This window comes from Dendropsophus ebraccatus, chromosome 10 (genome assembly GCF_027789765.1).
Source record: "Dendropsophus ebraccatus isolate aDenEbr1 chromosome 10, aDenEbr1.pat, whole genome shotgun sequence".
Lineage (NCBI taxonomy): Eukaryota > Metazoa > Chordata > Amphibia > Anura > Hylidae > Dendropsophus > Dendropsophus ebraccatus.
The window spans coordinates 71,895,063-71,922,419 of record NC_091463.1 but is presented as its reverse complement, the minus strand read 5'-3'; the positions used below and the strand labels follow the sequence as shown (position 1 = coordinate 71,922,419).

At 41.0% G+C, this 27,357-nt stretch overlaps 1 protein-coding gene across 4 annotated transcripts in view; it reads right to left on the bottom strand.

The window, feature by feature from the left end:
- KLHL13 (kelch like family member 13) overlaps positions 1–27,357 on the bottom strand; it is a 70,516-nt gene that overhangs the window by 20,958 nt on the left and 22,201 nt on the right. For all 4 annotated transcript variants that reach the window (XM_069943243.1, XM_069943241.1, XM_069943244.1 and 1 more), the window contains 3 exons: positions 11,563–11,704; positions 9,510–9,642; positions 6,428–6,624 (listed from right to left, as the gene is read on the bottom strand). In XM_069943243.1, the coding sequence (XP_069799344.1) occupies positions 6,428–6,624; positions 9,510–9,642; positions 11,563–11,704 (472 nt within the window). The remainder of the gene's footprint in view (positions 1–6,427; positions 6,625–9,509; positions 9,643–11,562; positions 11,705–27,357) is intronic.

Sequence of the window (27,357 nt, the reverse complement as noted above, 5' to 3'; positions counted from 1 at the left end):
GTCCAAGAAGTTAGACAATATGTTTCTGATTGTTTGGACTATTTTTTTTTTTATTTTTTTTTGTTTAGCCAAATTAGTTAACATGGATGTTTGTTTAAGCAAATAACGTATGCTGTAATGTTGTTATTGTTTCAGTTGAATAAATCCATTTAAATTGTTATTAAGTTCAGGATTATTTTTATCCTTCCTAAGTACAACAGAACAGTGGTGTCCAAATATGAATGATTAACCCATTAAACTGGGGAGAAAAAAGTAATATAAAAAGTGATTCTAAAAATCTTCATCTACTTGCATGTTAAAGTAGCAAGAACTAGTTTAGGTAGAAACTTTGATTTAAATCACTGATTTAAATCAAGCCTTCCGGACTAGTGATTTAAATCGTGATTTAAATCGTGATTTAAATCAGTTTGATTTAAAACAAATCCACCCTGCTTTACAGCCACCTTCTTTTATCCCTACAGACAGAACAGAAAGTCTCAGCTTCGTTTTAGCCCCAGTGGTGAGAATGAAAACGGCAAGATCTCAGGATTATTTTATAATATGGATAGAAAAATGGAAAATTAGAAAAAATGTCATCAAAAATTCTTAAAATATATGTTTTACATAAAAACAATATTTAAACAAAAAGTCATTTTATGATGACACATTCACTTTAAGAACTCGCTGGCAATGTTTTCTGGATTTCCCTGATATTGCACAGATAATATAATTGTCGTCAGGACATCAGGAATTGCCAGCGGTTCCACCTATGGAGTCTGGACGTAAGATGCACTAATGTGGAGGACCTGTACACCCCCACCAATTCTTTGGGGAAAACATGGGTGATATATATATATATATGCATGGATGCTGGGAACAAAGTCTTCAAAATAAATCTAAACATCTCTGGCAGATGCCAGGCTGCGCAGGGACGTGGAAGTACATTTAATCCTCTACATTAATGTTGAAAACAATAACCAATTGTGAAAAGATGAGCTCCTGTGTTATCAAGTGGAAAAACACAAATCAATCTCTCCTAAATAGAAGAAAGATTAACAAGATTAAAAAGTTCTGATAATTAATGAGGGAAAACATGTCACATTATGCAGGATTAATTATCCCCTACCCTGGTGCCAACTCTCATTTCTATTGTATTCCACTATTTACATTTTGCCCCTCCGAGGCAGCCACAGGCTTTCTCTGCAATGTACCGAGAGATACGGAAGCTTAGACATCTCTGTAATGTAGAACGCCATCATTAGAGCAGCTGGGTGAACCTCACACCTAGAGAAGTGATACACATAGCCAGGATGTGGTTACACAGAATGTGTGCAACGTACTGTCAAAATGTGCATCCTTCTATATATGCTACAAATGTGGTGACTCAGAACTAAAAGGGGGTTTCTGTAAGCGTATTGATGGCCTAATCTTAGAATAAGCCATCAATGTATGATCAGAGGGTGTGTGACAGCTGGTAATCTCACCCAGCATCAAAATTAAGCATCACTGTTTACCAAGTCATGGCGACATGTATACAAGTGTGGTAGTGCCGCAACTACATCCGACTTTTATTTATTTGACTTGGGTAAGATGCAGTAACATGAATCATAAGCTGCTGTGCCTAGATAAACAAAGCTTTATATGGCAGACTAGTAATTTTACAAGGTGTCAATACTTCAATTATACATTGATGGCTACTCTTCAAGCAAACTTTTCAGTTCAGTTTCAGCTCGGGTGCTCCACAACATGTCAGGAACTGTGCTGCGAAATGCCCCCTTGGCATTTCAAGGAGTGACCTAGGATTAGAAAAACATGTCCACTTTGGTTTTGCAATTAAGCTCCATTGACATCAATGGAAATAAGATGTAAAACCACACCCAAACTGGAGACAAGAGTCGTGCTGTTTCTGGAAGAGAGCGACCATGTTTTTCTAAGCCTGGAAAACCCCATTTAGGCCTCATTTACATATTAAACAGGGATACCCCTGAAAGAGTCCAACGAGTGGATGCAACACATGTGGTTCAGTGTACCCCATCCTGAGCCATCCCTACTTCTCCATTATGGCAATAGACAGCCTTGCCTCACATTATGTATAGCCCTATATTTGTGTGATTGCTGTATCTGTACTTCTATACGACATTTGTTTTTTGAAGTTGTACCTATTTGCACTGTGCACCACGTTACATTGACACCTTAGGACCTGGAAGCTTTTCTATACTGGAGCTATTTCTTTGTGTAGGGATATAGTTGTATTGACAGCCAAGATAGGGTTGTATCCATTCAGCAACCCCATTTGGGATTTGGGCTTTGGGCTTTGAGAGTATGTATTCATTTGTTATAAAGGATTCAATAATTGACATTTATTAATTGGTGTGCCGGCTGTTTATCTACATACTACTGTAATCTCTTGTGGGTTGGTTGAAGAGCAGACATGGGAAATCAGCAATCCATTCATCTGGTCTAGAAAAAGTTGTTCTGCTCTCCAAGTGTTTCACCTGCCCAGAGAAGTCTTGTAGGAGATCTCTGGGGCTCATACCTATGGGGAATCACAATACTTTTTTTTTTTTTTTTTTAAGGCTCAATTAATCAACAGCCGATCCATTAGATTCGTCAAATATTACTATAACTTCACTCATCTCTAATGGACAGAAATCTCCTCAAACACATTTCCCCATATGTGTATAACTCCTTAAATACATGGCCAAAGGCATCTTTGCCACCTGCACCACATAAATCAGAGCAATGCCAGTTGCAATTTATGACAAGTCCTATCTATCTATGGGCCTAAAAATATAAGATGCTGTATATTATACGGTGTATGGGAAGAGATATCTATAGGGAATCTGAATACCCCCCAGTCCTGTAAAAGCTTATTAAAAAACAATAAGAAGTTATTACAGGACTTACAGTTCTATAATATATTCCTGAAAATTCACCTTAGTGGAAATTAACGTATAGAAAATTGTATCCAATATGACAAGTTCATATTAAAAATCCTGCCCGCACCATTACTGTGAAGGTGCCACAGTGGATTAAATGAGATCAAATTGCACTTCCGCCAAACGGGAAGCAGATGTAAAAATTGACCTGTCAGAGAGAAAATTAATCCCTATAACATAGCCTGTGCGCAGATCAAACATTAACATGAGCTTTAGTTCGGATCGCTCAGAATAAAACAGGATTTATTTTTAGTGCATTGAATTTCAGCCTCAATGTCAAAAGGGAGATGATAATTGTAGCTCCTTGGGTAAAATAAAAAATTTTGTTTATCAAACAGTTTTCGATGCAGGATAGGACAACATAGTTATGACATAACATTAAAGGGCTTATTCAGTGCTACAAAAACATGGCCACTTTCTTTCAGAGACGATACGACTCTTGTCTCCAGTTCTGGTGCGGTTTGCAATTAAGCTCCATTCACTTCAATGGAACGGAGCAGCAAAACCCCGTCCAAGCTGGAGACAAGACTGGGGATGTCTCTAGAAGAAAGTGGCCATGTTTTTGTAGCGCTTGATAACCCCTTTAAGACCTATCCCTATATGATGAATGTGTGAGCAGCAGGGGTCTCACTCCAGAGACCCACACCAGTCAGACAGGCACTGTAAGGGCCCTATTCCACTGGACGATTATCGTTCAGATTATCGTTAAATCGTTCGAATCTAAACGATAATCGTTCGATTGAAATGCAGTTAACGATTAACGACCGAACGAGAAATCGTTGATCGCTTTATAAGACCTGGACCTATTTTTATCGTTGCTCGTTCGCAAATCGTTCGCATTAAATAAGACATCGTTTGGGCGTTCGCAATAGATACGAACGCAATAGCAAATAAATAGCAAAGAAAAAACGATCGCAATTACGATCATAAGTAGCGATTATCGTTCCATGGAAATGAGTGAACGTTTTCAGGTCTTTCGCAATAGCGGTCGTTTGAGATCGTTAATCGTTAACGATTATGCAAACGATAATCGTCCAGTGAAATAGGGCCCTTACTGTGGTGCTTGCTGGAACAGCACAAGCCATTCACATGCAGAAAGAGGCATGGATAAGAGAGTATTGTGTTGAGTACTGTAGGGAGAGGCTTACCATCTAGTAAGCATCACAGAGACAAATAAAGAGCTTTGTTAGCTCAGTGGTCGGCTTATCAGCTGGCTGCCTTTGAACTCTATGCCGCTCTGCTTTGGGTGCCTAGAAAAGCTGGATCCAGTCCTGAGAAAATGGGAGAAGTTTACCAGAACTGGATCCAGCTTTTCCCCGCACACGGAATAGAGCGGCATGGAGTTCAAAGGCAGTAGGCTGATAAGCCAACTACCGAGCTAACAAAGTACTTTGCTTTAATATTGTAAATTCACTCATCTCTAACCATAGTCCTTTCATTCTGAGCGGTGCATTGCAACATTCCATATTTAACATACTGCAGAAAAGTGTCCAGTGCCCTCCTGGGTACATTGTCAGCTAATGAATGCAATGGCAGAACTGTGGTGACTATACATTTCAATGGGTGTGATACAGACCTAGAATGTGTCTACATGTCCTAAAAGGGGTATTCACATTTCAGCTAAAAGCTAAAACATGAAGGGGACATAAGGTTCATTTTTGCAAATATATACATTTAGCGAAATTAATGGCTTCCCTTGATATGCCACTTTGTTCCTTTCGTTGTCTAGCTTACCAACCACCACTCTGCTCTAATAGCAGTAGTTGGACTGCTATATAAAGACAGTGTTAGGGTCCTATTCCACGGGCCGATCAATAATGTAAACAAGCGCCGATCTGCTAGATCAGCACTTGTTTACTGGGCCTATTCCACGGCCTGATAATTGTTTAGCGAGGGCTGCAGGGTAATCGTTACCGATGTCCTTGCAGCCCTTGTTTAAACACCATACATTACCTATTCATGCTGCAAGGCTTCTTCTGCGCTCCTTCCTCCCAGTCCCGCGCACAGCAGCAGCTTCAGTGTGGCCTGTCTGAGCTGACAGACTGTTCAGCCAATCATTGGCCGCGGCGGTCCTGGCCAGTGATTGGCTGAGCAGTCTGTCAGCTCAGACAGGCCGCACCGAAGCTGCTGCTGCTGCGCGCGCGATCGGGAGGAAGAAGGAGCGCAGGAGAAGACCTGCAACATGCTTAGGTAAAGTATGGTGCTTGCGAAATAGTCGGTCACCCGCCGTGCATCGCTATTCCACGCAGCGGTCGGTGCCCGATGATTTTAGGTGTGAACCAAAATAAACGTTCAGCCGATGACACGATTATTGGCTGATCGTTGTCTCTATTCCACGGAGCGATAATAGGCCGAATCGGGCCAATTATCACTCTGTTAAATAGGCCCCTTAGAGTTGAATACCTAAATACCTCAACACTAAACCAACCAGAGAAGAAATGGGTGTATCATATAAAAGTAAAGAACACCACAGGGGTACATATCTAGAAAATACATTATTCTTTATTCGTATAATTAAGAGTGAAAAAAAACACACACACATATGATATCAAACAACAAGTATGGGCACTCAGCCCCCTATCTGGTTAAAAACAATTAAACTAATCTAGGGGATGACGGAATACAAATGTTCCCTGGGACCCAACAACCATGAATGTACGCTTACTCCAAACAGACATCTATAAATGTGTAGAAAAAGTAAAACATGCATGAGCAGCATGCTGCAATCTGACATATTAAAGTGCTGTAGTGCTATAACCCAAATGAACAACAATATCATCAGTTAGAGTGCCAACAACTAGTGATGGCCGCCTATAACACAAAAAACCCAGAATGTAATAACAGAGGCTTCACCATGCCCAATAGTAAACGGACGGAGTAAGGAGGTTGAAGTCCTTGCACCCTACGCGTCACGTTACTAGCTATCCCTGGCGAAGTTCCAGTAGGTAACGTAACACGAAGAGTGCAAAGACTCCAACCTTCTTACTCCGTCCGTTTACTATTGGGCATGGTGATGCTTCTGTTATTTCATTCTGGGTTTTTTGTGTTATAGGCGGCCATCACTATTTGTTGGCACACTAACTGATACTATTGTATTGTTATTCATTTGGGTTATAGCACTTTAATATGTCAGTTTGCACCATGCTGCTCATGCATGTTTTATTTTTTCTACACATTTATAGTTCTCTGTTTGGAGTAAGCATACATTCAAGTTTGTTGGGTCCCAGGGAACCTTTGTATTCCCTAGGTCCCCTAGATTAATTTTTTTTAATTTTTTTTAATCAGATAGGGGGCTGAGTGCCCACACTTGTTGTTTATGATATCCTATGTGTATGTTTTTTTGTCACTATGAATTATACATAGTTATATAGCTAAGCGGTCCTGCCAATCGGCTGTTGACATTTCACGCCTCTTATCCATTCGGGTCACCAAGAAAACTCAGACATAGATGAGTCAGATACGAAGACTTAAGGTAGATCTGAAGAAGGAGTTCAGTTCTTTGGTCTTACCCCAGATATAAGAAACACTTTACAGAAGTCCAGCACAGGCAGTATCTGTAAAAAGCTTGCGGCCTCCAGTGTGTCTTGAAGATTATCCATATTCAGGGAAAGTTTTGCAGTGTAAATGAAATCAATAATTTTCTTTAATCCAATTTTGTTCACGCCGTGTAATTTAATGCACATTAAGTCCTGTTCCTTCATTCCACCTAGACAAGAAATCAGACTTCATTTTAATTATCCTTAAGATGTGCACAAGTTAAATAAAATGTCGTACATTAAAAGCCTTTGTTCGCAGTAGACACTTGAATATGCATAGGGCGTTAAACTAAATTCCAGTTTTAATTACTCGAGGATTAAATCTTACATAGAATGTTCTTACGCATAAATTGCATTCGTGTTTGCAGGTGAGGAAAGTAAGAATTACACATTCTGTGTTCAGACAATTGATATCCTAACAAAACAATCGCGAGACAGGTATTCACATCTTTTCCAGTTGCTTGTTATAAAAAAAACACATAACTTAAATACTTTCTTTACTGCGCTCTTGTACATTTTAGATCAATTCAGTCACAAACTATGAATTGAAAAAAAGATTTATTCAAAATAAAAAAATTTAATTAAAGTTTTTTTTCTGCATTGGTGCACTTGGTAGAAAGCAAGGATGAGCACTGCATCCAATTTGCTGACTGGCACACATTGCTTCAAATGTACCTTCAGTGTTAGGGTACAATTACATGGGCCCGGACTATGGCATGATCATTTAGATCGGCACTGGTTATGGTGCGTTTACACAGACAGATTTATCTGACAGATCTTTAAAGCCAAAACCAGGAACAGACTATAAACAGGGATCAGGTCATAAAGGAAAGACTGAGATCTATCCTCATTTCAAATCCATTCCTGGCTTTGGCTTCCAAAATCTGTCAGATAAATCTTTCTGTGTAAATGCACCCTTAACTGGACCAATTAGACGGATCAATAATCGGGCAGTTATGGTGCGTTTACACAGGCAGATTTATCGGACAGATTTTGGAAGTCAAAGTGAGGAATAGATTTGAAAAAAAGGAGAAATCGTAGTCTTACCTTTATGACCTGCTCCCTGTTTATGGTCTGTTCCTGGCTTTGGCTTAAAAAAATCTGTCAGATAAATCTCCCTGTGTAAACGCACCATAAGGGCTACATTGACATCGTTTGCCTAAATACCCAACAGCTTACCTCTTTCTGCTCCCGGACTTTTCTCCTGTGCTGCGCAGCTTCCCATCCCCATAGGCAGCAGCATCCGAGCGGCCCGTCAGCTGACAGGCCGCTGAGCCAATCACAGGCCAGGACATTGCAGCCACTGGGACCAGCAAGCTGTGAAGCACAGGAGAGAAGTCCGAGACCCGGCGATTTTAGGCTAAACCTAAAACAACGATCAGCCGATGATGATGGTCATCAGCTGATCATTGTATCTATTAAACGGAGCGAAAATCGGCTCAATCCGGCCGATTATCACTCCGTGTAATAGGGCCCTTAGTCTTCCATCTGTTCTGCAAAGATGGGTTTGTAGAGACGCAGCTCACACTGTGCAGAACAGCTGTCCATGCAGCCGCCTGACACCCAGCAGGTTCTGTGCCTGAGCCTGTTCATCAGAAAAGGTTTCACGTATGGAACTTGCTGGGTGTTGGAGAGTTGTCTCAACAAATGTGCCACCCAGGATGAGCTGCGTCTTTGCAGACACCAATGCTATCAGTACTTTAATAAATTAAGTTCATATGGAAATTTTAACACCTATGTATATGTGCCTAAACTTTGGAATATATACTTTTTTTCACCTACAACAAATTTCTGAAGACCTGGCCAACTTGTCACCATATCAGCTTAATTTTGTTGCTTGAGTTTTATTATTATTATTCAGGTTTCAAATGCACTACTGTACTGGATCTGTAAGCCTATGAAGGGGGCAAACCCCACTGGATACTCTGTTACAAAGGTTTTCTTCCCTGATCCATTCTACAGGTAAAATAATTTCAAAATACATTTATTATTTTTATAAAGCTGGGTTGTCATACTTGCGGCCTTCTATCTGTTACAAAACTACATTTCCTATCATGCCTGGATAGCTAAAGCTTTGGCTGTCCAGGCATGCAACAGCAGAAGGGCCGTGAGTTTGACAACTGTACTATAAAGAGACGCATTAAGTTTCCATAGATCATTCTGTCACTCTGTCCTTAGAATAACAGGTGAGGTCATGAAATCTTGAATGCATGGATAACATCTGTCTACAAGGCAAACTAAATGGCTCAATAAATTTAGGCTACACAACAACAAGACCTGGATGTAGTTGTCCACAGAGACCAAAAGAAAGAAAAAAAAAAAAAACACATTCTGCATGACTCGGCACAATACGCCTCATTCATCAACATTTCTTAAATTGCGCTGGATAAATGCACTTGGAGTGAAATCTTCTATTTCTCAGTGGCGACGTTTATTTTTTTACCGCCACATCAAAACGTCTGTTATCCTGCATGATTTTCATTAGCTTTTGCCCGTTTACAATAAAAGGAAGTGTTCATCTCTTCTGCACTTTGTATTTTCAGTATTATCCATGACAATGGGACAAAGCATTGCATCAGCATTTCATAAATAAAAGATGAATTGCAGCTCAGGATTACAAAAAGCTCAAACGCTGTGAAATATTGGAAGGTCATGTATCTTAACTGTTGTGTATACAAAGCGGATGCATACAGTCAACTAGGGGAATGAAACCCCATAATAAATGGTGAAAAAATTACAAAAAAAAACCTCAAGAAATATGGCACCCAGTAAGAGATCATTCCATGTGTCTTCTATATTGAACGTGCTACACTGAATGAGACTAGTTTGCCATGCTTCAAGTTTACAAATGAAATGCGTTTCTACCACTTTAAGGAACAGGGCGCATAGATATACCTGTCCCTGAAACACTGATAGAATAAGACTAACCTTCAATTCTGATCTAATATAACCTTTTATCCTAAGGAGAGCGTGAGGTGCAGTAAGTGGTCTCAAGAATAATCTCTATACTCAGGATTTGTTTCCAGCTTTTTGAAGATTTACTATAATATATCACCTGTAAACATGGCTTTGAAGTAATCGCTCGAGGATGCCATCATAGCTCGGTGAACTGGAAAGATTTCATCCCCGTCACCTGGTACTAGTGTAACATCACAGAGCAAGCCTTCTATCCGTAACTGGTCAAATCCCTGTAATCAGAAGAGGAAAGAGAGTGAATGTCTAATAAATGTATATCGTATGTACTGTTGTTATACAGGTAGCAAAATATGTCATCAAGAAATCAAACAAGTAGATAAACACTATGCAAATTGTTTCTCAGACACAAAAAAGATCAATTGACAAACAAAAAAAAAAATGTATATCTGAATAAGACATAACTAAACTATTCTGATGCTAAAGATTTCATGTGCATCATACGTTCTGTTTAAGATTTTCATAGCGTTCAGGAGTACAAATTCACTTGTTTGTAGCAAGACTTTTTTCTATTGAGTATTCAAAACTTTTTTTTTTTTATTACACTCTACAGGGGAAAAAAAAAATAACTATTGCTTTTTAAAATCGCTAAGAAATCCCAGCATGTAGAGAATGAAACATGACTGACTTTACAGCAGTGATTATGAAAAAAAATTGTCAAATTATTAAAAGAATTCCTACGGGCAATGTTTTTTGTTATTCTTCAGAGTGTTATAAAGTCTGGGTGTAGTCCAAGCTTAAAAGAAAAAGCTCTACTATAAGGCAAACTGATGATCTGGCATCAGAATAGTCAACCAATGTTAGAATTTTATTTATTTATATTTTTTTTTTTTGGGGGGGGGATGGGGTTTGGGGTCTGACTTTTACCACCCCTATTGATCAGCTGACTGAAGAAGCTGTGGTACGGAGATGATCGCTGCAGCCTCTTTAAATTTTATAAATGCCCGTCTTTGCAATCCCTGTCCTACTAGTAGAAGCATTGCAAAGTACCACAGAGTTGCCCCATTCAAGGGATCAAGACAACACTATGGAAATGATTGGAGAAGGCATAGGCGAGATCTGTGGTTGGAGCACTGCAGCCTCAGTTTAAATGTGATGCTTTAGAATAACGGAATGTATTGCAAATGGATGCTTTGGAAAAAGGTGAAAATCCCCACTTTAAAATAATCAGAGTGGTTAAGAAATGTAGTTATTTTGCCATAGTGAAATAAGCTAGCCGTTTCCCCCTTACTCCACATGTTCATGGTAGCGTACTCCAGCCACAAGGACATAATCAGCTGATACAGAAAACCCCCTATAGCAATGCCTGTATGCACTTTAACAACTCTCACAGTCACGACGGCAAATACTTACAGTTCTTGCGAACACACAAAGCCTGAAAATAAACGATATGTCACAAGGAGCCGGCGTGACTCACTATTCTTCTCTAAACAGGAAGCCTATGAGGCATAGCTATAAAAATGCTCACGTACTTAACAGCGATGTATCACGCATTTAATTTTAGTTTTATCAATTAGTTTTAAGTACATAGAACACAAATGATTCATTTTTTCAAATGCTGCATTCCATTTTTATTCTTTTCTTTTTGAAGACCATATTAGAGACTTACACTTCTCTCCTTCAGTGTAAGACTGTACAGACAGTACAGCAGGTTATGTGTCTTATTGCTGATGAGATAAAAGAGTTATTTGATGTCTCCAGGAAGAAACGGAGGAGTACAATGTCTCTCCGTGGACCAAGTTGTGATAAGGGACCTGTGTACAGAGCCTTGTGTTTCATGTAACTACTCTGCCTTACACTGCAAAAGAGCTGTCAGCAACTACCCTGCTCTCTAATTAGTACGAGATGACTCTGCTTATTATGTTCCAGTCTATACAGTGACCTTCAGCGAATCGGCTGAAATTTGTAAAGGATCGCCATATTCACAGAATAGGGTTAACTGTACGAAAAGTCATCTTGCCAGTGACAAAATAACAGTGAGATACCTATGTATATACTCTGTATTACTGCATCATAACTAACAGCACGCGGCTAGTCTCTTAAATGAGTGATTCAGGATTGTTAAAATAGGAGGGCATTCCACAAAACCTTACAATAAAAAGACTCAGTATCTGTGAATGCTTCCCTTGTCGTACCTGTAACACCACTGAACTATGAGTATTGCTGGTGAAGAAGCGAGTGGTGCTCGTCTTTGAAGACTGGAGATGAGCAGACACACCCATATCGGTGCTCCCAAGAGAGACTTTCAAGTGAGGGTCCTCCTCTTCCACCAAAGATCTGAAATAAAATTGTAACCAGACTAAATCGTTTAGCACACGTAACATCATACTAAAAATACACGTACACAGGCGCACACATTATAGGGGAAGAAATTTTTGGGAGGGAGTAGATGTAGTTAACCAACCACAGTATGAATGAACAAAAGGAGTGGGGGGAGGATACTGTAACTATCATGCTATGGGGGCACACAGCAATTTGGGCTGTTTTTACCTTTGGATTCTATTGAACCCTAATAACACAGTTTTACAGCCACAAAAAAGTCAAAAAATAATAATTTCATTCTTCAGTTTTTAAACGTCATTTACGCACCAAAATACAGCTGCATTCTGGAAACTCATATGGGATACATTTTAGTTGTAAATGGCCTAAAACTAATTCCAACTAAAAAAAAATTGTGTGTGTGTGTGGGGGGGGGGGGCTTAAGCTAAACAAAACCTGCTGAAAATATGTCCCCAAAAATGTACCATATTTTACAGATGAAATATTCTATCATAAGGAAAAAAGCAAAAAAAAAAAACCTCCCACCCCTTTTTTTTTTGTTTTTAAAGCAGCCATCCATCAATGGGATATCTTCAAAGAGAAATAAAAATAAAAAATAAAAAACTACTGAAGCAATGCTGCAAAAATTTATCAGACAAAAAGTTTTCACCCTTTTACCAGAGGTGTATGGTTTATGGCTGCTCCATTGTATCAGAGACCACATGAGGATAAAGTGGGATCAGAAGCCTAATAATTAACCATAAGTCGATCTTACAACATAATATAGTAAGCCAAACCCCTTTAGGACGCTATTACATGGCACAATTATCTGCCAATTCAGATAGATATCTCCCTGTGTAACAAAGCCAGCGATCAGTCCATAAAAGAGAAACCACTTGCTCGTCAGCTGATTGTTCACTTATTTGATGCTGTGTTCACTCATTTTTTTTAGTTACATTGATATCTGCAGCATCAAATCTGCGACATTATATCTGCTACAGATTCCATACATGTGAACATACAAAAAAAAAAAAAAAATCATCAGCTGTCAGCCTAATGTCTATGTAGCCTTGTCCGCACAATCATTAAGTCATGTAGTAGGTTCCATAAGCAAATGCTGATCTAGGTGACATAACACTCCACTTAAACCACCAGTTTGGCCAAGTAATATGGCCTTAAAGGGGTTATCCGGTCTTAGAAAAACCTGTCTACTTTCTTCCAGAAACATCACCTCTCGTCTCCAGTTTGCATGTGCATTTTGCAGTTAGGCTTATTCCCTTTAATACAGCAGAGTTGCAAACCCAAACTGGAGACAAGAGTGGCGTTTTTTTTCTGGAAGAAAACGGCCATGTTTTTCTAAGCCTGGATAACCCCTTTAAGATTGGCTGAAGAAAAAGAAAAGGATGGTTCAAAAATAGCTATTGCAGCTGTAGGAAGAATTGGTTTTACAAAGTGCAAGAAGCCCCTCAAACATTGGTAAGCCAGAAAAACGCTAAATGTAGGAGTGGATAACTCCACCTATACAGACTGGAGGACAACTGTAAGAAATACATACTGAAGGGTAATGCAGAAAAAATGGCCACTATTAATATTAGACATTTTTTACCTTCTCTATAGAAACAAATTTTGTGAGACTTTTTGGCTCAATAAAACAAAAAAAAGAAAAAACTTTATATGGGTAACCTTACCTTTTCATACAGCAGCACATACTACAAGGAAACAACCTGAATTATGAAGAAATTCTAAACTAACTTTGACTGCCTTGAAATGCATTGTATTGTTCGATAACCCAAGCTAAAGAAATGCTTGACTGAACTTATTAAAATGGGTGAATGTCCTGATGCTCTATAGAAATCCGGAGACTTTCCCCATAGTCCTTTATTATTAAATCCTATTTGCATGGAATACCAAATTTTTGATACTCAAAAGAAATTGCCCGAAAACCAAGAACTCTTAAGATGAACATGAATTTGATTAATTGTATTTTCATGCTAATCTGCTTTGTTGTATCATCTCATCTTTGTTCTGTCTGGAATCTTTTTTTTTTTTTTTCTATTTTAGATGAAAACCGGTTACAAATGTAGAAAAAGAAGATGAAGTTTAAATACAAATTTTCTCCACGTCTGAGGAAAGCCGATCCGCATCAAAAAGGTTCATACTAACAAACACATATAACAGTAAAAACACTAGACATAATATAGGATAATATAAAGATTTATGCCCTTATTACTTAAAGGGGTATTCCAGGTTATTTTGATATTAATTCTACTGATTTCTCTTGTAATATAATTAATATATCTCATTGGTTTCTATAATAAATTTTGTCTCTTTCGTCTCTTTCTCTCTATTTTTATGTAAGTCACGTGTTTCTGTGACGTCACCGAACCGGAAGTGTGGGGACTTCCCCGACTCGGCCGGCCTCTTGGTGTTTATGTAGTTAGAAAGCTAGCAGAGCTTTACAAACGGCCTCCCTGCGCACGGGAGGTCACATGACACCCTGTTCCCGGGCGGCCTGTCAGTGTGAAGGAGGTCGCATCCACCTCCTGTATAATCACTAAAACCCTCCACCCCCTGCCAGTATAATCATACCGATGTCTCCCCCGGCCCCCTCCATCCTGTGTATACAGTCCTTTTCAAAGATCTCTCACCCCATCCCCCGGTCTCGGCACCTCTTGCACTCAGCTGACAGGCTCTCTCTCTCTCTCTCTCGCTGTGTGTGAAGCAGGAGAGATTTCTTTCCTGCTCCGTACACAGTTCCTGGCAGCTGAGTTTTATCGGGGCAATTGACAGGCACTGTGTACGGAGCAGGAAAGAAATCTCTCCTGCTTCACACACAGCGAGAGAGAGAGAGAGAGAGCCTGTCAGCTGAGTGCAAGAGGTGCCGAGACCGGGGGATGGGGTGAGAGATCTTTGAAAAGGACTGTATACACAGGATGGAGGGGGCCGGGGGAGACATCGGGAGGATTATACTGGCAGGGGGTGGAGGGTTTTAGTGATTATACAGGAGGTGGATGCGACCTCCTTCACACTGACAGGCCGCCCGGGAACAGGGTGTCATGTGACCTCCCGTGCGCAGGGAGGCCGTTTGTAAAGCTCTGCTAGCTTTCTAACTACATAAACACCAAGAGGCCGGCCGAGTCGGGGAAGTCCCCACACTTCCGGTTCGGTGACGTCACAGAAACACGTGACTTACATAAAAATAGAGAGAAAGAGACAAAATTTATTATAGAAACCAATGAGATATATTAATTATATTACAAGAGAAATCAGTAGAATTAATATCAAAATAACCTGGAATACCCCTTTAATGTAACCAAAGTGGGAAGGAAAGGGGAGGGGGGGGGGTACAGTTTTACCATATAATTTCCAGGCTGTTTGGTTGTTGGGAATATTCATATTCACGTTCAACTGATTCAAGATAAGTTTGGGATGATAAAAGCCGATATGTGAAAATGTCAGAACAATTGTTATTGCCAGCAAGGTGTCTCCATTATCCTCCTATTTACCTCCATACCAAAAACATTAGGTGCAGCTAGACCTCTTTTGGTTTACGTTACATCGTTTTATCGGTAGACCAGATGGTTTCTTACAGGTGTTCGCCCAAGATAAAAATTAATTACTCTATTTAATGGTCCATTTACACAGAGCGATTACGATTATAATTTTCGCGATAACTATCGAATTTAAGAAATAATCGGCTGGTGTCATCTTCGCTAACGACCAGTAAGAAATCGTTCATCTTGGTCTTTCAACATGTTCTCAAACATGGTCGCTCAATGATAATTCGCAAATCAATTTCAGGGCTCCAGATGGCGACCAAAATGGTCGCAAATGCGACTGACATTTTGCAAATGGCGCCCAGATTTATTAATCTGGGCGCCATTTGCGACTGGCCCCGGCGGCGGCGCGCTGCCTCTTTAAGATGCGCGGCTGATGCGCGGCTGCCGGGGGTGTCCCGTCCTATCCCCGGCAGCGCGGCGCATCAGTGAGCTGCCTGGGGCCCTGACTTTCGGCACAGGAAGCGCACGTCAGAGACGCTTCCTGTGTCAGAAGTCACAGCCCCGGCGTACAGGGAGCTCACTGATGCGCCGCGCTGCCGGGGATAGGATGGGACACACCCGGCAGCCGCGCATCAGCCGGGGACAGCGTCCGAAGAAGAAGAGGATCGCCGGGGGAGCGGGTTGTCAGGTGAGTTTGTGTGTTTGTTTTTTTAAATATTGCTTAGCATAGAGGAAAGGGGGGGCTTTATAATGGGGGGAAGAGAAGGGGGGCATCTATAATGGGGGGAGAAGAGGGGCCATCTTCAAGGGGGGGAGAGGGGGCCATCTATAAGGGGAGGGGGTATCTATAAGGGGGGGAGAAGAGGGGGCATCTATAATGGGGGGGGAGAGGGGGCATCTATAAGGGGAGGGGGTATCTATAAGGGGGGGGAGAAGAGGGGGCATCTATAATGGGGGGGAGGAGGGGGCATCTATAATGGGGGTAGAGAGGGTCATCTATAAGGGGAGGGGGCCATCTATAAGTGTAGGGCAAACTGGCTGCAGACACTGGGAGATATATGCACAATTATTATTATCAGGGCCCCTCAGGTGTCTGTATTGTAGGGGGTCACTTGCATTAGTCACTAGGTGAGAGATATATCTATTTATATACACATCTTGTGGGGGGTCACTATGGCTGCAGTCAAGCTCAGTTTGTATAGACTGTTGCAAGCTTTTAAAGGGAACCTGTCACCCCCGGTGCCGGGGTGACAGGCTCCCAACCCCCCGTTAGAGCCCCCTATACTCACCTCATCTTTACCCCGCTTCTGAAGATGGTCGGGTCACGGATATCTCAGCCGCTGCAGCCTGACGCGCACACTGAGAGATGAGTCCAACGCTCATAGAGAATGACGGAGCGCTGGACTCTCCCATCATTCTCTATGAGCGTTGGACTCATCTCTCAGCACGCGCCGGGCTGCAGCGGCTGAGATCTCCGTGACCCGACCATCTTCAGAAGCGGGGTGAAGATGAGGTGAGTATAGGGGGTTCTAACGGGGGGTTGGGAGCCTGTCACCCCGGTACGGGGGTCGACAGGTTCCCTTTAAGTTCAAGTTCAGAAGAGTAAGCCTCATTAAAAGGCTAGCCAAGTGAAGCTGAAGTACTGAGTCAGACTGTATATGGTTGTCAAGTTGCAAGTTTCCATGTTGAACGTTTTCAAACTAAGAAAAGAAAGAATCTAAAGGAGGAGGAGGCTGCCGTGGCCTCTGCACACAGTAAGTCCCATTTAACATAACATTAATTTTACATGGTTTAAAATGTTGGCGACCAAATATTCTATTTGGCGCCTAAATTTTTCAGGTTAGGAGCCAATGGCTCCCAGGTAAATTTTTTAGTCTGGAGCCCTGAATTTGTCTAAACAGTCTTTCGCAGATTCACCCTAGTATGTGAGATGGCCTTAGGTGATCTTAAAACGATCGTAAAAATGATGTTTTCAAACGATTTATCGCTTCATCTAAATGCTGATCGGCATAAAAACGAAATTGTTGCTGCAAAATTGTTAAACAATCGTTTGGGCGATTTATTTCTTCATCTAAACGGACCATAAATTCAGGCAAATCTTTTCACTTTGTTAAAAAAAAATATATATATATTATTTATTATTATTATTTATTATTATTATTATTGTACTTACCTGTTAAGGTATACCCTGGTGTTCTTTTAGTTACCTCCAAGAACGTCTAGCTAATGTGCTCAGCACTAGTAAGTAGCAGCCAATCCTTACCAACTGGTCTGCAGAATAGCAAGAATCATTTCACAGTAAGTATAAGAGGCTCCAGAGCTACTGAGCACGTGTGGCCACCAGCACTGACCACATTAGGTAATTCTAAGAAACACCAAGGGACGCTTCAAAGAACATGTAAAAGCAATATCTACAACCCACAGGGGAATATTTTTTTAAAGCTACTAATTAAATATTAATATTAATTTATGGGACAAACCCTGTTTATACCAACACCTTCTAGAATACACAAAAATTTATTATATCAATAAAAAAAAATCCTTATTTAGGCTGGGTTCACACTGCGTTCTTGCAGTCCGTTTAACATATCAGTTTTTAAATGGTTACTTTTAACGTACACAAAAATGTGGTCAACTAAGTTTTTGTGTACGCTAAAGATAGAAAAAACGCATCCGTTTTGATCCTTTTTTATATAATGGAAGTCAATTGAAAAACAGATGCAAATGGGTTGCACCCAAATGGATCCCTTTTTTTCCATAAAACGTATATGTTAAATGGACTGCAAAAAAATGCAGTGTGAACCCAGCATTACACCCACACAAATATTAAAGACATTGCCGACAATGTAGCTGGACGACATAAAATCTGCTAAACCACCCACAGCCTCCGATACAGGGTTGTAAAAATGCCAAGCATTCGACGTACCTAGGAATTAGCTGCCAGCACTCATAGTACAAAGTTTACAGTCATTTTCCACCCCTTCTCTCAAACTTACTGAGTGTATATTGGGAAATTGATGGGTAAGAAAAGGCAACTGCGGCATTAAAATGCGGAAACAAAGAAATGGACTACATGTCCACGGAGTAGAAATGGAGTACGCGCAGAGAAGCATTCACACCACACGGCCTGCCGACGTATGTGAGTTACACAGGACAAGTCACCTATTTACAGACACGTTTAGCACAGATCCAACATTTGGTTTAGTAAAGATCCTAATTTACAAATGTATTTGGACATGTAAAATTGGTGAAGGAAAGTTTTTGAAGTAAATTTGTTTTCCATTTTTCTAATTGGCTCGGCTGAAACATCAAATCAGACCCTGGAAGGTCACACTAGACCACAGGTGTCAAACTCCTAGCCCTCCAGCTGATCCAACACTACAATTCCCATCATACCAGGGCAGCCAAAGCTACAACCTCCAGTTGGCCCTCCAGGCCATTGGTTTGATACCCCCCTGCACTAGACCTATTTTAATGATTCCTCATGTCTAACCTTGGGCTTACCTTGCACCAAAGGAGGATAAGTGCGGTGCTCAGTCCACAGTTCAACAAGAAGCGCCCAGACACCAAATGTCACAATGCCGCGTTTAGCAGAATTACACGGAAACTTGTCTAAAACCATAAAGGTGGTGTTCAGGAAGCATTTACTTCCTTCACATGTTCAGATGCAAAGATAAGAAGGTTTACAGAAAAAAAAAATGAAGGGCTCAAACTAGAGGAGACATTATACCGACGTAACAATTTTATAGATGTTAGAGCTGTGGAGCGTTTTAAAGGGGTACTCCAGAGGGGCAAAAAGGTTTCTAAGTTAATTGAGGAAAGTTATACAGATTTGTAAATTACTTCTATAAAAAAAAAAAAAAACTCTGATCTTCCAGTACTTATCAGCTGCTGTATATACTCTGCAGGAAGTGGTGGATTCTATTCAGTCTGAGGAATGCTCTCTGCTGCCACCTCTGTCCATGTCAGGAACTGTCCAGAGCAGTAGCAAATTCCCATAGAAAATCTCTACTGCTCTGGACGGTTCCTGTCACAGACAAAGGTGGCAGCAGAGAGCACTAGGTCAGAATGGAAAGATTACACCACTTCCTGCAGGACATACAGCAACTTATAAGTAGTGGAAAAATTTTGATCTTTAAACAGAAGTAAATTTAAAAATCTATACAACTTTCTGAAACTAGTTGATTTTGCTCTGAAATACTGCTTTTAGGGTATGTGCACACTCTGCATTTCTGACAGAATGCGGTGGGCGCACGCGTCTCCGCATGTGTCAGACTCCATTCTATGCACCGGCGGATTCCGCCCTCCATCCAAAGAATAAACTTGATCATTCTTTGGACGGATGAAAGAATTCGCCCATGCATAGAATGGAGTCTATGACACGGGCTGAGACGTGGGCGCCCGCCGCAATCCGCAAGCGGGCGCGAGCTGAGAATTCCGCGACGGAGTTTCCATCAGAATTAATCAGTGTGCACATAACCTCAGGCCACGTTCACACACTGTCATTTTGCAGTAAACGACAGCCATTGTTGCAGGTTGCAATAACAGCCATTGTTTATTAACAGAGACCTATCACATTGCAGTATATGGAACAACTGCTGTAGCGTATACACCCTGTATACACCACGGCTGCGGTTAAAGGGGTTATTCAGTGCTACAAAAACATGGCCACTGTCTTTCACAGACAACACGACTCGTGTCTCCAGTTCAGGTGCGGTTTGCAATTAAGCTCCATTCACTTTAATGGAACTGAGATGCAAAACCCCGCCCAAGCTGGAGACAAGAGTGGGGCTGTCTCTGGAAGGAAGTGGCCATGTTTTTGTATCGCTAGATAACCCCTTTAACTGCGGCTGCACAAAATAATTGACAGGTTTATTTTGTAGGGCCGCTGTTCACTAAACTGTACGAAATGGTCTGTGCTCACAGTATAAAGTACGGCTACTGGACATACTTTACACTGTGGTCTATGGTATATTGGAGTGCAGGCACACCTGAATGTGCCCACATTCTAATCAAAATCAAATGATGTTCATCCATCTAATACTGCAGTAGTCGGTACATCCGGGTGAGCTTGTTAGACATCAGCCGTTGTTAGACAGTTCACACAGGGAGTGAACATGGCCTTAAAAAAAAAATTCCAAAAGTGCCGCTGGATAGTTTCTGCTTCTTTTAAAGAATGAAGAATAAGAAATAAGAAATAACTATGGATCATATGGTACTGAGCAGAAAAAGGTCATACATAGAATTTACACATACTGGAGATGCCAGCAAGAACTGGCATGAGAACTTTCCTCTTGGCCTGCAGACAAGTCAGACGCAGGGCATTAGGCAGCCTGATGGTAAATTCACAACCTCAAGGAATTTACCAAAAGAAAATATAAAATTGGAGACGGAGCATAACTCTATGATAAATGGCATACAGACCAATATAACCCTTACAAATATCTTATTTTTTACAAAGCCACCAACTTCTACCCCATTAATCTTAGTAGAATTTATCCTATTCCTCTGACTGACAGACAAGGCTTCGCCGCTCTGTCTGCCAAGATTTATCAAGCTGCACCCCAAGCTGATATAAGGGGAGTGACAAGATTATATAACTTGTATGATAAAGTGCCATGTACAATAACCTCAGAGGACACGTCAGGTACCTCCACCTTAGGAGATTTTATTCAGGTAGCCAAAGTGATCTACATGAATGCACCTGTCACAATGAAGGCGCACAAAGCTGACAAACTACATATTCTCAAGATGCAACGCATTAAGAGAGGTGTCAAGTGGACTGTAAATAATAGAAGGCCTAACCCCTATGTAAGAGACCTTGTCTTGATAAAAATGTCATGTAATTTGTCATTTGCTCTGCAGGATATTGCAAGTTATAAGAAAACTGTTTCCTAAGGAAGGTGAGGACTTCTATGGGATTATGGTACACATATAATGCTACAGTTCATGAACATAACTTGTGTGGAGGGGAATCTCTACCAACGCAGGTTATTCATTACTATGAAAGTACAATGTCGGCACTCACCATAATGCTTTATAGACTTTTTTCTACAATAAAAATATTATCACAAAAATACAACGGCAACAGTACATTTTGGCGACAAGCCTTCCTCAACTGTCTCACTTGCTGAAACGTAATGTTGCCGTTGTATTTTTGTGATGGACTTTTTTTCTGCAATAAAAATTATGAAACATTATGGTGAGTGCCGAGATTTCTACGAGCACCACCCTAGACACAGAAGTGCTGTCGACTTTTTCCATTCATATGTGTAGTTGCCACTTTTTAACCAAATTAGTGCAACTGGCATGTGACCTAAGAAATTGGCAGGATTCTTACATCTATGTCAATTCTTCACAACTTGATATAGTGGCATAAGTATGGGTACGAGCTTAGGTAGTCCACTGTGTTATTTTACTGTTCCTTTTTGTATTAACATAAATTCAGACAATATGATTAATAACTACTCCTAGTTTCAAGAACTTATAGGTGGATTTAGAAAATTTGGCTAGATGAAGAGCCAACAGATGTTGTTTCTAGTAAACAAGTATAGTTTAATTTAAACTAGTATAATTTAAATTGGTACTCCAGCAAAAAAAAAAAAAAATATATATATATTTTAAGTCAACTAGTGCCACAGATTTGTAATTTACTTCTGTTAAAAAAAAATCTCATGTCTTCCAGCACTTGCTCCCCAAATGGAGGGCACCAACCTTGGAGGGAGAGAGGTGCCGATGCATCCAACTACCTCCTCCCTCCCTCTCTGCTTGGTGCAGTGGGACAGATACACTACTACTCCTCCCATCATCTGCTCATAGTATGAGCAGATGATGGGTGGAGTAGTACCAGGGAGATCCCGCTCACCAAGTCCCCCCTCAGCCGATCTACATTGGTTTCTAGTGGTCCTACAGTAGTGATCTACACACAAACCATCTACTTTGTTCAAGGTATTGTGGTAAAAGCTAACAGTGACTTTTCCTTACCTGCATAAGCACTGTACATATCACTGTATGTATGCTGGGAAGGCTAACAGGCTGTTCCGTTATGAGTCAATAGGAATGTCCACAATCTATGGCCTGGATTCATTAATCTGAGACGAAAACTGGTCTGACCTATCCATAACAACTAATAACAACTCAGGTCTGGTTAATATATGACCTGTGTGTGTACATGTATAGGACACCGTAATCTAGGAAACAGAATTGATCTCAATGGATAACAGAACTTTCTAAATCTGATATTTCCAGCAGACAGAAAAAGAACATGGAAGGACAGAGACTAAAAACTACAGAAATACTTAGGTACCAGAAACCAATCGACATGGCTGCAAATACATCAGCTGTTCACATTGGTATTGTGGGTGCTGTGTTACCAGGATTTATATAGATTCCTGACTTATAAGGAGGTCCAGCATTGTATTTTTGGTATTATATAAAGCTTATGACTTAGATTAATGGTTACGAGACGTGAGGAAGACAATGGGCAGCAGTGACAGCCACCAGTTACTATACTGAATTATTTTATAAGTCAGAACGGAGAATAAGAGCAGCGATGTGATCAGCAGCTACGGAAGTCTACACCCCATTCACAGGCTGTGATCCATCTCCAGTCTACTGTGACCCCTGAGCAAGACTGAATCTTATACCCTGTCTACACAGAGGAGTAACATCCTGTCAGCATCTTGGTTAGTTTGGGAAATTCACAATGCTCCATTATATATGGAAACAAATGCTGACATGGGCTAAAATGTTTGTGAACTTTCTTCATCTCTCACCTGTACACTTTAGCTTATCTTTTCTTCAAAAAGTGTCTGAATTCAAGAGGAAACAGTCTGTCATTTTACCCATAGCTCACTTAGGGTCCTATTACATGGGGCGATGGGGGCCCGATAATTGTAAACGAGCGCCGATCTATCTTTACTGGGCTTATTACACGGCCCGATTATCGTTTAACAAGGGCTGCATGGATCATTACCGATGTCCTTGCAGCCCTTGCTTAAACTCTATACATTACCTGTCCATGCTGCAGGGCTCCTCTAGTGGTCTTCTTCTCCCGTAGTCCGATGCCCATAGAGAATGAATGGGGAGTCCGATGCTCCGTCATTCTCTATGGGCATCGGACTCATCTCTCAGCGCGCGCCGGACTTCGGGCGCTGAAATCTCTGTGACCCGACCGCATCAGGAAGCAGGACCCGGCGGGATCATGTAAGTATAGGGAGATCTAACAGGGGGTCGGGAGCCTGTCACCCCGGCACGGGGGGTGACAGGTCCTCTTTAAAGCCTTCTACTACCTGTGATTTGCCTTCTCTTATTCATTACCCAGATAGACTACTGGAACACCGTGAAAAGCTACTCAGCACTATGACAAAAAACTGCGCCAAAAGGAGCCTGATAGCAGCTTTTTCTATACAGGATAATATGTTTTTAGACATTAAAACTTTGCTGCCGCACTGTATGTAAATTAAGCACTTGGTGTCACTGGGGCCTACACATCAGCTCTGAGCCAATGAATTGTCTCCCTGTATTAACCTTTTCTTCTGCTGCAAGCACGCCTCCTGCCTGGGCTGTCAACCATCAGACAAGAGGCATGCTTGCAGCTGGGGGAGAGATAAATGCAGAGAAAGGACTCCTTGTGTAATTGCCTAATGGCTTCAGGTACTTTATTTACAAATTTCCATTCTTCTATAGGATCTGTAACCTTATTACCCAACTGAAAAAAAAGGTTTTCTTTCAAATCAACTTGTTTCAGAGAGTTACATAGATTTGAACCTATACTATAGGAAAATCTAAAGCCTTCCAGTGCTCATCAGCCGCTGTTTGCCTTCCAGAACGTGATATTTTCTTTCCAGTCTGACACAGTGCTCTCTGTCGGTGAAAGGAAAAATCCAGAGCTGTAACCAATCTTTATAGAAAACCTCTCCTGCTCTGGACAGTTCCTGTCACAGACAGAGGTGGCAGCAAAGAGCACTGTGTCAGAGTGGGGAAAAAAATACATCACTTCCTGTAGAGTACGGTTTGAATAGAAAGGACATTGTAACATAGTTAACAAGGCTAAAAACAAAAAGACAAAAGTCAATCAAGTTTAATCTACAGAAACCCTACTGTGCTGTACAAAAACAACCATGAGGCAGATGACAATCGCCCCGTCACAGGGAGAAAAATTCCTTCCCGACTCAACTGGCAATCAGAATAATCCCCGGTTCAACGTTCTATCAAATGAAATCTAATGCTCATAGCTTGTAATATTATATTTTTCAAGAAAAGAATCAATGTCTCCCTTAAACTTATTTAATTACTAGTCTCTCTGCTGGTACAGTAAAGAATCCGCATCTGTGCTGATGGTGAAACCTTCTTTCCTCTTGACAGAGGATGCCCCATTGTCATGGTTACAAACCTAGGAGTAAAAAGATCACTAGAAAGACCTCTGTACTGTCCATTCATATATTTGTACATTGTGATCAGACCGCCCCCGACGTCTTTTTTTCTAAACTAGTCCCAAGCTTGATAACCTGTCCTGGTCCTGTAACCCACCCATTCCCTTAATGACCTTGGCTGCTCTCCACTGCAGCTGCTTGAGTTCAGCTGTGTCCTTCTTATATACCGGTGCCCAAAACTGTACACAGTATTCCATATGTGGTGCGACTAGTGATTTATAAGGCAGAACTATGTTCTCTTATTTAGCATCTTGGCCTCTTTTGTGGATCCCATTATTTTGTTAGCCTTGGCAGCTGCTGCCTGGCACTGATCACTACAGTTGAGTTTACTGTCCACCAATCCCCCAGGTCCTTTTCAGAAGGTTAGTATTACTATGGCCATAACCTTATGTTTTTCTACATTAAACATCAATTGCCATTTCTCTGCCCAAGCCTCCAGCTTCTCCAAATCCCTCTGTAATATTGTATTATCCTCCTCTATGGTGATTACATATTGTACTTTCTTGGCCAATGAAGCTCTTTCTTACCGTAATGTACAAGATACTTCCTTGCCAGTGAAAACCTCTAACAAGTATCACTGTCTTTGTGCAATCTAACTTTACTGCCCCCACCTCCACCCCCCCCCCTTTTTTTGGGGGGGGGGGGGGAGGGGGTAAATGAGAATCTATGAATACATTTGATGCATGAATGGCAAGCTTGCATAGCACATAAGCAGTCACTGGATAAAATAAGCCTGAACTAAACACTCAATACAGTACTGTTTCAAAACTACCCCCTATGCTCAAGATGAGATACTTTATCTCACCTTTATGGAGTTGTACCTTTTCTTTTTAGTATTTTTACTGTACCTTGCTTGTCCAAGTCCATTAAAGTGACTAGGGCAGGGCCACAATACCAGACATATATAAGTTCAGCAACAAATCCTGGCACAAATAACCAAGAACAGGAGTGTGCCATCTATTATTTTTAAGCTGCACTGACATTTTACTGAACCAACACAAACTAAACATGGCCATGCATCTATCTGGCTTGTCATAGGCAGAATCTGCCACCTATGGATCTGTGGAAAGCCTGAGGTGTTGCCCTGTATCAAAGTAACATGGAAATAAGCCTGGCATGTGATCTGGCCACATCAGAAGAGTCTGAATGATCATAAGGTATATTCTGTTCCCAAAGCTTCCGTTTCTGAAACTCCAACTTTTCATCCCTGTATACGAGTGGAAGAGAACACTTGCATGAATTTGTCTATCGTGTTTAACCACTTAACTAAGCTTATATGAAGATCTTTCTACCTCTCTGCAGGCATAAAGATGTTATATATATGAAGCATGCAGAATGATTTAATGCTGTACTGAGAATTGTATTGTTACCCAAACCTCAAGAGGAGGAGGGAGGGGTTCACGTTAACCTACAGAAAGCAGCGGGAGGCTGCCATAAAGTAGTAATGAGATGGAGGAGAGACGTCAGAGCTGGCCCCCTATATATAAGCCTTTACCTGTCAATATGAGGACCTTTTAAAAAGTGTGCAAACCAGAAAATGTCTATAGCAGACACCACACTGAGATGACTGAGCCACGCGGCTGGATACTGGATAATCAGACAACACTTGCTGGCAATGAACTCATTACATACACACAGCGCCGCACCATCTAACATTACTTCAAGTTATGTTATGTCTTATAGTATTATTATAGCATTAACAAAGACAGTTCTGGAACCACTACTGCAAGGAGCCAGGCAAGAAAATGGGTCACAACAAGGGCAAGAAATAAAAATGTACATGGCCCCAAGCTGAATCTCATCAGAAAAAAAAAAAATAGGTCATGGGCACACGAGATACCAGCACCCTCACACGGGTGAATGCCAAATAATCCAATGAACTGTAAAATAGAAACCAAAAATTAAAAGAATAGTAATACAAGGGGTATGTGGCCCAGTAGACAAAACTCTATTCACAACAATGCTTATAGGAAGATATCAATGAGTAGCCGGAGATCTCTACACATGGATGTATGATGTCTACATGATGGCTACAATACTGCTCCACTATTTACACCTCACACATTTAGGACAGTCAGACCCCAATGTTGTATTGCAGCAATTCCAGAAGTATCTGGCAACATCCATACTAAGAATAAGCATTGTTTGGTGACCCATTTGCCTTGACTAACATACTTTTATGGTCCCTCACCACAAGTACAAGGGATATAAGGAGATTTGGCCACCCCATCTATACATTTGGTCCAAAGATACAACGTAAAGAGGTACCTGCATAGGGGAATACAGTGTTGTGTGAGTACCAAAATAAACTGGGTGTTTCTTCTTAAAGTTATTCACCCCTTTTAGGTAGAAAAGAGTTAACTTTATTACAAAACCTAATGGGGTGTCTATAGCTTGTGCAAATTAACCTGGAAGAAAAGTAATTGAAAGGTCCCCCCCTTATAGTGAATAACAATGGGGGCATTTTCCCAGAACACATGTGAACAATAGCTCTGAGGAAGTCTACAGCTGTCTGGATGTGACAGAGGAGCAGCGACACATTCATACAATAGCGTCTAGTTTATGTCCGTCAAAGCGGTCAACGCATCAGCGATTACTCAAAGGTCCGAGACGAGGTTAATAAAGCAATCTGCTGTAATAGGTGACATACCCTCAACACCCACATAAGAAACATGGAAGCTTGGTGACAAAGCTTTTACTGTGCATTGTCTGGCAGTAAAGGGCTGCTTTGTTGGTG